This window comes from Eulemur rufifrons, chromosome 5 (genome assembly GCF_041146395.1).
Source record: "Eulemur rufifrons isolate Redbay chromosome 5, OSU_ERuf_1, whole genome shotgun sequence".
NCBI classification, from domain to species: domain Eukaryota; kingdom Metazoa; phylum Chordata; class Mammalia; order Primates; family Lemuridae; genus Eulemur; species Eulemur rufifrons.
Genome location: NC_090987.1, coordinates 32,132,107 through 32,145,039, shown reverse-complemented (window position 1 = coordinate 32,145,039; position 12,933 = coordinate 32,132,107). Strand labels below are relative to the sequence as shown.

Below are 12,933 nucleotides of genomic sequence, written 5' to 3'. Positions count from 1 at the left end.
CTAAGAAGAGAAGCTTCTTCCTAATTCTTCTCTCCCTGTGGTCTAAGTTAATATCGAGAAATATTTCAAACATAAAATAGTACAGATGCTAATAAAACAGATGCCTATATAGATACTCATCACCTTATATACTTTTATGTGTTTATAAGTAAGACTGGCCGGTAAATTTTCTCTCTCGTACTGTTCTTTTTTTGTCCTTATTTTATATTAACTTTATAAAGTAGACTGAAGAGCTATCTATCTTGACCTATTTCCTGGAAGGTATAAAATGAAGTAGTGGGAACGTTCCAGAGAATAGGTTAAGAAAGTAAGTCCCCTACCCCACATAAAATTCACCTTTAGAGCTATTTATAATTTGTGCTTGGGGGGGGGGGTTGTTGGGGGGAACATTGTCTACTGATCAGTTTTTTTTTAAGTTTTTACAAATTTATTCAATTTTTTTAAGTTAAATTAAAAAAATTATAAACTTAAAATACTTTATCTGTCAAGATATTGGCAAAAGTCATAGTATTATATTATGCTTTGAAAAATCTGTTTTTAATTATAATTAACTGTCTTTTAAATCTGTACTACATCTACTATTATGTCCTTCCCTTTCATTCCTGTTCATGTTTATTTATGCCATCTCTTGCCAGAAATGTCTATTTTATTAGTTTAATAAAAAAGCAGTTTTTTAGTTGTTGATGGTCGTCATTGTTCTTTGCTATTTCATGAACACCTGCTCTTTTTCTTATAGTCTTTCCTTCTTGAGTTTTTATTCTTTATTAACCTCATGATTTATACATTTAACCCTTGAATTTTCAATCTTTTTTTCAATCTCTAAAATATATAATTTATTGTTAAAGCCAGTTGAGCAGCATTTTACAAATTTTGGCATTATCATTTAGAATCCAAATATTTCGTGATTTCCATTACAAATGTTTTTTCTCTAACTTGTGAAGCACTCACAAGTGTGCTTTTTAAAGTCCAAATCTATAATGGATGTGTGGGAGATTGGAGAGTTGCTATCTTTGTATTATGATAGCTAATTTAATTTCTTTTTGGACAGAGAGATGAGTTTTTATGTTATTGTTCAGTATTTGTTGAGACTTACTGGTCAGTTGTGGTTTTTTTTTTTTTCCCCCTTTTCCTTACTGTTCCTTGCCTGCTATTGGAAAAAAAAAATTACTTTCTCTAACGGCTCAGCACAGTGCCCTATGTTATATTCCTTGGGTCAAAATTGATTACTGAGTTATTAAAGTCCTCTGTAGTCTTAAGACAGTTTTTTTTCTGATATCTCAGTTTTTTGGTAATATATGTTAATATTCCTAGCATTGTATGATATTTTTAAATTCTCTCAATTTTATATTTTTGAGACTATGCTATTTAAATAGATGTAGGTTCAAGATTATTGTATATTCCCCGTGAATTATTTCTTATACACTTAAGGAATGACCTTTCTCATCCCAACAATGTTTTTACCTTTGCTTATCTCGTCTGATGTTAATATTGTGGTATTGTTTTTGTTGTTGTTTTGAATCTCTGGTTAGTAGTTCTTAGTTTACCTAGTATTTATTATCATTTCAAGTATATCTCTTATAAGCAGCATATAACTAGATTGTATTACTTTTTAAATCTAATAAGAAAATTCAGTCACATTTATTATGATTGAGTTGGATTTAGTTTTTGTATTTTTAACTTTTTTCCCTTTTATGCCTTCCATGTGATTGATTGGGTTTTCCTTCCACTTCCATCTCTTTATTTGGAAACTGTAATTCTTTTTCTTTTCTTCCAATAGCTTTACAGTTTTAACAAAATAGCTATAAAGTTTTAATAAAATAAAGAACAAATTCGTGTCTCTCATATTCCCCCAAATGTAAGGGTTTTATAGTGCTCTCATTTCAATTAAGTCTTCCCATTTTGCATGCAGTTATTCTGAAGTATTTTATTTCATTTCCACTTTATTTTATCCCTCATTAGTTATTAGTATTATTTTTTACAGTTAATGTTTGTTTGGAGTTACTCATGTCTGTTAGTCTTCTAATTTGTCATTGTTTCTGTAACCCTCTCATTTTTTCCTCGTTATAATTTCTTTATTTGTTAAGAACATCTACTAGCAGTTAATCTCAGCAAGATGCTCTAAGGTATAGAGTTTCAATTTTGGATACCAAAAATGTTCTTATCATTACCATCCTTGCCATTTTTGAGAGACCTAGTTATGAATTAAATTCTAAATTGAAACTTAATTTCTCATGGCCCTTTGAAGATATTCCATTGTTGTCTTTATTTATTGATTTATTGATGTTATTTCTGTCCATCTTATTGTCATACCTTGGAGATAAATCTGTCTTTTGTTCAAAATGATTTTAAGATGTTCTTTTTATTTTTGATGTTTGGAGATTTCAACACACCAGATGGGAGAATGGATATTTATCTTTCTTGAGATTTTCTATGTAGCTTTAGCTGGGAACTCTTATCATTATTTCACTTCTGAAAAATATTTCCACCATTAGCTAAATATTGCCATTTTGCTATCCTCTGTGGGATTTTTAATCTGAAACTCCTATGAATATGCATTTTGACTGCTTATTACATTCCGTATATTTCTTCCCTGTCCTGTTTTGACTCATCATTTTTACACTACACTCTAGACATTTTCCTCATGTCTGTATTTTAATTATTTAATAATTCTTTCCTCGGCTGTGCCCACTGAATAATTCTTTTAATTTCTAAAAATTAAATTTTCATTTTTAGAAGTTCTATCTGGTTCTGTTTGAAAATCTGAGTATTCTTTTATAATAGTTTCCTATTTTTCCATAAGTTTTAAAATTTATTCTTTTGTCCTTAATTATTTAAAATAAGGTGGGCAAACTTTTTCTGTCAAGGGCCTGAGAATAAATACGGTAGGTTTTTTAGGCCCTGTGATTTCTGTCACAGCTCTTCAACTCTGCATTCTACTGCAAAAACAGACCTAGGCAATACATAAACAATTGTGCATGGCAATGTTCCTGTAAAACTTTACTTACAGGCATTGCACTGTTTATAGCTCATGGGCCATAATTTGCTGACCCCCAATTTGAAATATACTATTTATAAATACATCAAACTGGTTCTGTCAGCTCAAGTGACTGACGATGATAATTCTGGTGTTTAATAGATCAGGTGACTGTCCCTTATGGTGTCTTATTTTCTTGTGGGTCATGATTTTGAGTTGTGAACTCTACATACAGCCTTGTGTTGGAGGCCAGGGTGCCTTCAGTTGTGGAATTAGTCTTCAAAGCGTATTGCATTTCAGATCTTGCAGGTACTGTTTTTATAAAGAGTTGCTTTTTAAATTGTCACCCCCAGAAATGCCCTGAATAGGGATCTTCTGAAATAATCCAGTGCTCGGTGCACTGCCTGACACGTGAGGAACACACAGCTATTATTGCTGTTGTTATCTCCATTAAAATTAAAAGCACTGTCGTTATTGTTATCGTTGATCCTAGGTCTTATAGAATTTACATAAATTGCAGTTGTTACCGTTTATGCTTTCAAAGTTTTGAAAATTCTTATTAAATGGAAATTCATAATTGAAATTTTGTATAGGGACCTGATGGTACTTTGAGTTAAAAATATAGAAGATATTGAGTGAATCATACACTATGAAAATTAAAGAAATCTAAAGCCAAACAATAACAAAAGAAGCTTTGGGGATTTCTCTTTTGCAATATCACTTTTAAAATGGATAGAATTAAACATGTTATTAAATATATATGTTCTCTCTGTGTGTGTGCACGTTTATACATGCATTTGCCTCAATCTATGGTAAATTCATGCCTCTTGCTTGTTCATCACAGGACACTTGAAATGGACCAAAGCTGAGGACATTGACATAGAAACCCCAGGATCTATTCTTGTCAACACTAACTTGAGGGCATTAATAAATAAACATACATTTGCTTCCTTACCTCAGCATTTTCAACAATACCTCCTGCTTTTGCTCCCAGAAGTGGATAGGCAGGTAAGTAGAAGTTTTAGACATTTGATATCAGTTGAAAGTTATATTATTGTGAAGTGGCAGGTCTGTTAATGAAGATGACTGATATATGGATGTAGTATATTTATATAATTTATTTAGGGATATGTATTTATTGGTATCATTAGTTTATTTGTTTAATCTGCTAAAACAGAACCATTTATTCTCAATAGTGAGCCAATTCAAATTTTAAATGTAGTACATTGTGGTATAATGACAACTACAGACTACCCACATTGGAAAGGGAAAACAAAGAAATCAAGCTTTCCACTATCAAATAAATCTTTGGAGTAGCTGCTCCTTTGCCCAGATGGAGTATTGAAATGCAGCAATAAAAACCCAGGGTCTCTAAGAAATTATGTAAATGTTTTTATCCTCGACTATTTCCAAAAGATATTTAAAATTTATGTTTGTTGCTTTCTGAGAGTCTATCATCATGAATATGATTGCCTATAAATAATCACCTTTTATCGTTTTTATTTTAGCATAACTGGAAATGCTTTAAGTGTATTTTTGTATTTTGAAAAGCTTCTAAAATAAGGAAATACAAATATAGACCCATAATCGCAGACATCAATCATCTTCTAAAGCTACTTTCTTAGGAAAGAAAAGGAAAAAAATTACAGAAACTTTTAATAAATTTTACAAAAATTATTAAATGGTATCTAGGAAACAATCCTTTATGATACTTATTTCTGTAAATTCTAACACTGTATATTATTTCCAACTGATGGAATTACTGTATGTGTATTTATGAACTTGTACCTTGAAATAGTAGATACATCCATGAATTGAAGTGGACAAGACTCATTCAAGATTTTTATAGTACTTTGAATGTTTTCTTAGCTTTTTATTTGATTCTATTTTCTCCTAACTTAACCATCTCCTTTCATATATATTTAAATATGATAAGCAACAATTTTTAATAATTCCAATGTATCTCTTTGGTGGTGATTATTGTGCAAATTTAGAAAAATATTATTTTGATTTTAGGTACATTTTCATTTCACTAGGAATTTACCTTCATTCAATAAAAATGTACTTCATATTTCCTCTGAATATATGGTATATTTTAGGTGCTTTGGGATAACAGAAACACAGTAAGTGCTTATTAAATGCTTATTGAATGAATGATTAAATATACTCTAGTTGGACACATAAACTGTGTTTGTAAATAACCAATATATGAGGTAGAAGCGGGTAAGCTCAGGGGGGAAAAGTACAAAATATATTGTACTTTTATATGCAGAAGCGAAAAATCAGAGACAAATTTAAAATTCTTGAATTGGACCTCGAGATATATATAGAATTTGAATTAAATGGATGGAAAAGTACTAAGTGAGAGGTCAAAGGGTACAAAATTAAAAACTAATTTGGTGGGAATCTGGATGGTAAGAAGAACAGTAAAAATGATTCTAGAAAGATGGATGGGAAGTAGATTTTGGAAGATTCCTTGAGTATGAAGCTGAAGAGTCTGAACAGCGCGCTCCCTATGTCTGCAATACAAAGCCACAGAGGGCTTTTGAGCAGAGCTGTAATGTAATAAGACTGTTGCTTTTTAAGGAAATTATTCTGGCGGTACTGAAAGGGAATGATAGGGATGGGAAACATGAAAGTGGAAAGAATAGTTAGAAAGTAATTTTAGTTGTTCTCAGAAGGCATATGAGGGCTTGAATTGGAGGGATGGCATTGGAATTAAGGGGAAGGAGAAAAATGCAGACATTATCATCATCCTCATCATCCTAGTGTTCCTCCTCATCTTCTTCCTTCTTCAGGGGTAGCAATTTTGCATTTTGTCAAATAACACTTGAAACAAGGTATAGGGAGGAGCCATTGATGACTCTCAGTTACAAGCTTGTGTGACTGAGAATAGAATTCAGGTGTTAAAACTTTTGTGGGGGAGAGATTGATTTATTAGCTTATCCTGTTTACTCTGCTTCAACATATGTGTAGTTTATCTTGTTTACAATTCTGTCTCCCGCTCCAGGAATAAGGTTTAGCATATGCAGTATACTCAATAAATGTTTTGGGGATGAGGAAGTAACAAATTGTCATAGATTTAGTGAAGTATTTGGTAAACTAGGAAGCCAGAGTCTAAGCCCAGTATTTTATTCAACCTGTAGCAGTTTCTGTTACTCAGTTTTTTCTGGTCACTGGGAGAAATATAAAGGAATAAGGCACAATACCTGTCCTCAAGTAACATTCTATTGGGAAATTATTTATTTTTTCAAGAAATATTTATTGAGCACTGTATGCTTTGTTAAATACAGAGGATACAAGAATGAATCTTGTGGAGGAATAACAGAGAGAGGAGAAAGACAACGTCATGCTGAAATACAGTACACTGCTTACTACTAGCAAAGAAGTTTAATAACTGCATAGGTCTATACCAGTTAATTTAGTATTTACTATAAATTTAGTATAAGACCAGGCAGAGTCACATAAATGTCATAATAGAAGTAAAAAGAAAGTCCTCTGAAGGGATAGAGGATGAAGAAATTTAATCTGAATGGAGAATTAGAGAAGATTTAATGATAGAGAGGATACTTAAGTTGAACCTTAAAGGACTAGTAGGTGTTTCTTAAGTACAGCCAAAGGAAATTGAATTTCACAAGGGAAGGGCATGTCATCTGCTAAGACTTGTTGCTTGTATGTTCCAGCAGATTCAGTGTTTCCATAAGACTGAAACAGCCTAGAAGGGGAAAACTGGTGGTCTACTCTGCTGAAGGGGAATGGGGTTACAGGCTTGATGACCTGGTTGCAGGCTAAGCTCTTTGAACTTTTTCTGAAATCAGTGGGTACCATCAAAGATTTTTCAAATGAGAAATGACAGGCATAGAATAATTTAAACAAATATCATAGTGCCTGGACTTAGGGTAGGGGAAGAAGATCCAAAGGATAAATAAAATACAGTCATTGTTTTCTCTTGGGAGCCAACAGCCCTGTGAATGATGGATGGGACAGCAGAACGATACGACACAGGGAGACTGCTTAAGAGACAATTGCAGTAGTTGAGATATGAAGTAAAGGTCTGACCTTGGGAATTGGCCTTGGAAATGGGAAAAAAAAAAAAAAGGAATGAATTCCAGACATATTTTTCTACCCAGAATGACTAAGGATAAATGACAGATTGCCTATGTGTTGGGGTTGCTAAAGGTCTAGAAGGCAATGCGAGATTTTATCTAGGGTGCTGTAGGCCTGTCAGCATTTATACAAGAAATTTAGAGTCAGCACCCTCTGTCTGGTTGAGATGGGCACAATCCACTCGCCTGGAAGAAAGGGACGGGCAACTTGAGGCAACAAGCTACCGGAACTGCGGCTGTTTCACTCTAGCTTGTACATATCCAAATGAGAATAAACACTGTTTCCTAGGCCAGAATGAGTAGAGAAGGCGTGGGAATGTGAATCTGATTATGTAGATTTTTCTGAGCCACTGGAAGGTCCTACAGTTTTGTGAAATACCCAAGAATGTAACTTGTGTGAAGGCTTGTGTTCACATAATTCTACAACATTTGAAACTCCCAGCTTTCCTGTTTCCCTCCTTTGACTGCCCCAGGTTTGCACTTGCTTTCCAGCATGAAGCAGTCCTATGAGTCCTGTTCTGGACTCACATGAAACTGGAGTTCACTCCATTATTACATCCTTAAAATATGGAAAGTGAAGCTTCCCATTCATCTTGCCAGTCCCAGCTGTTATTAGGGCAACCTGTCTGGGTGTTTTACTTTCCTATATTTGTACTTTTTGTACTTTTATGCTTTTTTTAGAGGTCTGTTTATCTTCAATTATATTTTTTACTTTCTCCTACTTGTTTTATAACATTATGACATCTACCTTTATATTTAATTTTACTCTTCACATATTGTACCACAAGTAACAGAAAGTCCAACTCAAACTGACTTAAACATAAACGGGATTTATTGGCTCAGTTAATTAGAAGATAGAGGTTTGGTTTGCCTTCTGGTTGTTGGTCCTGGGATTCAGTTATTATCAAAGGCCTATTTAATTATTTTTTAAATAATTAATTTAAAAAATCTTCTCCTTTCTCATTGATATTATTCTAAACCCAAATGCCTTTGTGATAGGATGGCTACCTGAATCAAGAAATGGGTCCTTGAGAAGCTGGGTATGATGGTATGTGCCTTTAGTCCCAGCAACTCCAGAGGATCACTTGAACCTAGTAGTGCAAAGACAGCCTGGGCAATACAGCAAGACCCTCGTCTCTTAAAAATAAAAAAAGAAATGGAAACTTGCCTCTTGGTTCACATGCATTGGAAGAATACTTCTGTACCAGTGTTTCAAACAAAGGACCCAAGATTCACACTAATAACACTACTTAGATTACATGACCATTTCCTAACACATTAACTGTCCTGTGAGTTGTATTTAACTCATGCTAATTTTGAAGCCTCTTGAAGCATAAGTAACTCACATGTCTCATCACCTTGGGAGCCATGAGAACTCTTTTTCAAGTTGCTTATAACTCATGCACAAAAAGCAATAAAAAATAACAAATTTTCCAATATTTCAAATTTTACAAATTGAATTAGAAGGCCGGGCGCGGTGGCTCACGCCTGTAATCCTAGCACTCTGGGAGGCCGAGGCGGGTGGATTGCTCAAGGTCAGGAGTTCGAGACCAGCCTGAGCGAGACCCCGTCTCTACTAAAAATAGAAAGACATTATATGGACAACTAAAAATCTATATAGAAAAAATTAGCCGGGCATAGTGGCGCATGCCTATAGTCCCAGCTACTCGGGAGGCTGAGGCAGTAGGATCGCTTAAGCCGAGGAGTCTGAGGTTGCTGTGAGCTAAGCTGACGCCACGGCACTCACTCTAGCCTGGGCAACAAAGTGAGACTCTGTCTCAACAAAAAAAAAAAAAAAAGAAAGGGTCGTTTTGTTTTCAAAGTTTTTATTCTATTTTCCTAATAAAACACTATGACCCCCAAGGAAAAATTTTTCATTTTTAGTGTGGCAGTCAATATGTTAAACAATGACGCTAGCCAAGGAAATGATATATGCAAATTGACCTAAGCCATCTAGGCCTACCCTTGGAACTCAGAGTGCATTCACTGTATCTTAAATTAAATGGTGCACTCATGGCAGAGGTCAGAGATACAGTAAAATATGGTTTTTAGGAAGTTTTATTATGGGATATACTATGGCAGGGCTGATCCTTGGTAGGCAGTTAGCAGTGCCCGCTGAAATGGCACAGGAATTGAGTCTGGTTTTTAACATGTTGGCTTTAGATGCTTCTACTATATGAAATGTCTAGGAAATGATTATTCAGGTTTTGATACTGGAGAAAATAGAGTTAGCAATAAAAATGTATATAGATTATTGTGTCAGCTATGGGATTTGATGAGATTGGGAGCTGTAGTCATCCCAGAGGTATATATTTGTGAAACAGTGTGGATAAGAAAAAGTATGGAAAAGAGCCAGGGACTAGACAGAAAATAGCAAATCCATGAGAGATCATCAGTGTGGAGATCATACACAGGCAACCGTGGCAAATGGACATTGAGAGACTAAGTAGAGATTTTTTTGAGGGACAGGATATCTTTTCTTTGTCCCTCCAAACTCACCCTGCAACCTTCTTCACTCTGCTTTGCTCCCGAAGGCTCATCTGTAGGGACTGCTGCGTCAGGAGCACCCGTAACCTCTGCTGTCTTTTTTTTTTTTTTTAATTTTGAAATAATCATACACTTTTAGAAAATGTGAAGGTATATTTCAGTATGAGTTTCCAGCCTGATGATCTAGTCTCCCCACCCCACTCCAATATATTGTGAAATTAAGGGTATATTTTCTATAAGCAAAGACATACTCTCTTACATAAGCGCAGTGTAACCAGTCAAAATCAGGAGATTAACAGTGATGATTATCATGTGATTCTTAGATTCTATTCAAGTTTAGCCAGTTGTCCCAGTAATATCACTTTTAGCAACAGGAACTGTTTTGCATTGAGTTGTCATGTCTCCTTAATCGTCTCCTTCTGGAACAGTTCTTTCATCTCTCCTCGATTTTCGTGAGTTTGACAGTTTTGAAGATTATAAGCCAATTTCAGTTTGCGTGATGTTTCCTTCTGCTCAGATTCAGATTATGTACCCTTGGGAGGAATACAATAAATGACACTGTCCTTCTTGCATCCTATCATGCCACATACAACTTTGATTTGTTCCAGTACTGATGCTGTTCACTTGATGACATGATTAAAGTGTACCTTGTACCTGCCCAGCTTCGCCAGTGTAAACTTGCTCCTTCCTTCTTTGTAATTAAATAGTATTTTGCAAAGAAGTTCTTCTTTCGTTTGTTTTTGTTTTTGTTTTGTTTGTTTTTTTGTTTTGTTTGTTTTGTTTTGTTTTGTTTTTGTTTCGTTTTGTTTTTGTTTTTCCCTTTTCCAAGACAGGGTCTCCCTCTGTCACCTGGGCTAGAGTGCAGTGGCATCATCCTACCTCACTGCAACCTCAGACTCCTGGGCTTGAGCGATCCACCTGTCTCAGCCCTCAGGCTCCTAAGTAACTAGGACTATGGGCACTGGCCACCACACTCGGCTAATTTTTCTGTTTTTTTTTGTTTGTTTGTTTGTTTGTTTGAAGAGATAGGGTCTTGTGCTTGCTGAGGCTGGTCTTGAACTCCTGGCCTCAAGCAGTCCTCCTGCTTTGGCCTCCCAAAGTGCTGAGATTATAGATGTGAGCCACTGTGCCTGGCCTAGTATTTTGTGAAGCTCTTTTAAACTGAATAAATATCTTGTTCCTTTTCAAACTTCAATTTATTTATTTATCTCTGTATGGCTTCTTTGTTTCCTATTTTTTCAAAAAGTTATTATGCTTACATTGTTCTACATTTGCTCAGTGGGAGCCCATTAAAGCTAGTTCCTGTGCCCTCTGATATATGTCTCCATCATTCTTTGAGCACTTCCTTATTTTGAAATACATCAAGGCGTTCTGATCTCATACTTTCCCTGCCCTAGCCCAGGAATGACCCCTTTTTTTCCAAGAAGCTATGGTTCTCTTTAATGGAGGGATGGCATTTAGAAATCAAGCTCTCCTGAAAGGTGTGCTCTTTGCTGTTAGGATGTTGTTGCTTCCAGATCTAGGGCAGATCTCAGAAAAATACACTTATGACGTGCATGACTACATACACACACGTGTGTGTGTGTGTGTGTGTGTGTGAACACCTCCTTCTGTCTTAGAGACAAGGAACATCACATAGAAGACAGAGTATGAGCCTATTTACAATATGTACAAACAAAGCATAGTTTATATCTACATTTATTTCTGTATGTATCTCTCTGTCTTGTAAGCCATGAATTCATGCTGATACCTCTAATCCTAATGTAATATTCCGTGGTTCATTCCAGTTTTCTCTCTCTCCATAGCTGTCTCACACTTCTCTGCCAGGGAGAAACTGGTTTCTCATACTTTTGATATATGTAAATATTTGATTATGTCCTTGTAGATAGCCAGTCTTCCATATTGGCCACCATACCTCCCTACCATGGATGGTCTGCTCTTCACACACACAGGCTCTGGCTCTGGCTCTCGATGACAAGCCACCCACCCACCTCATCTGGATGTCCTCTCCATCCTGCTTGACTTCTGACACTACACGTCAGGCCACTCCTCTGTGTAGGTGCCACCTCACCATGCTGAGACTCTGACACTTCTCTCCAGGCATCCCTTCCCCTCTGCACAGACACTTACCTCACCCCACTAATCTCCATGATTCCACTCTGGGCCATCAGAGGTCACTGCCCCTCTATACACAGGGGCGTATGTTGCTTTAAGCTCTAGGCCTGAAGTGTTCAGAAGGGGGAAGAGAAGGCTGTCTGGATTCTGACTGGGTTTGGCTATTGAGAAGCCTCAAGAGAAGGGGATTCAATAGCGGAAGAAGATTGAGACTGAGCCCACACGCTCCCCATGTGGTCAGCGTAGGCCCCGTCCATTGACCAACTCTGATCGCGAGATCCTCTCCCGACAGTGCTCTGTCTGAGGTCTGGTACCGTCTTCCATCCTTCCCGTTTCAGGTCAAATCCTACCTCCCTTTATTAGCTCTAGCTTGCTACACTATCTGCTGTGGCTTTGCTGCACCTTGGGCATACCTTTATAAATCATCACTTTAATCTCCTCTTCTTAAATGGTCCTAACTTGAGTGACCCATCTGTGCCTGCTGGGACTATTGATGATAGACTGCTGAGGAAGTGGAATAATATCGATGTAAGCAAATTATAGTGGTTTGGAGTGGGAATAGGGTACATAATCCATTCATTCAGGTTTATTTAACACCTACTACGTGCCAGACTCTGCTAAGCACTAATGATACAAACACTAAGTCACAGTTCCTATCCTGAGAGAGGTAATGGTTCTAGAGGAGAGAGAGAGGTAAAAGCCTATAGTTACAGAACTATGCTGTGATAGTAACATATGCATTATGCTATGGAACCTAGAGGAGGTTATTATATCCTGTTTGTGAGAAATAAAGAAGGTTTGAAAGAGGGGTAGTCATTTGGATGGGGTCTGGAAAGAAGCAGAAGTTTACCAGATAAAGATATGTGGAGAGTATTCCAGTAGAGGAAACAATATGTGCCAATAATAATACTGGTTACTTATAATGCTAGGCCTTTTATAAAACATATATTTTCACTAATCCTTACAATAATGCTCCAAATGGTATTATTGTTAATCTCACTTTCTATGTGGAAACTGAGGATCAGGGAGAAAAAAGGACTCCCCAAACTTTTTGCAGGTAAAACCATGGGAGTCAGAATTGGAACACAGGTTTGCCCAGCTCCAGGCTCATGCTTTTTACCCCTACGCTGTGTTCCTTTGTCCCCAAGACACAAAGGCAGAAAAGTGCATGATATCTGTCAACCTGTAATTTGAGATGGCTGAGATAAAGGTAAGTTTGAAGCTAGAAAGATGGGTTGGAGCAAACATTTT

At 36.2% G+C, this 12,933-nt stretch overlaps 1 protein-coding gene across 1 annotated transcript in view; it reads left to right on the top strand.

Moving 5' to 3' along the window:
* Positions 1-12,933, top strand: part of ASXL3 (ASXL transcriptional regulator 3) — a 132,740-nt gene that overhangs the window by 72,671 nt on the left and 47,136 nt on the right. The window contains exon 7 of the mRNA XM_069468135.1: positions 3,819-3,982. Within this exon, the coding sequence (XP_069324236.1) occupies positions 3,819-3,982 (164 nt within the window). The remainder of the gene's footprint in view (positions 1-3,818; positions 3,983-12,933) is intronic.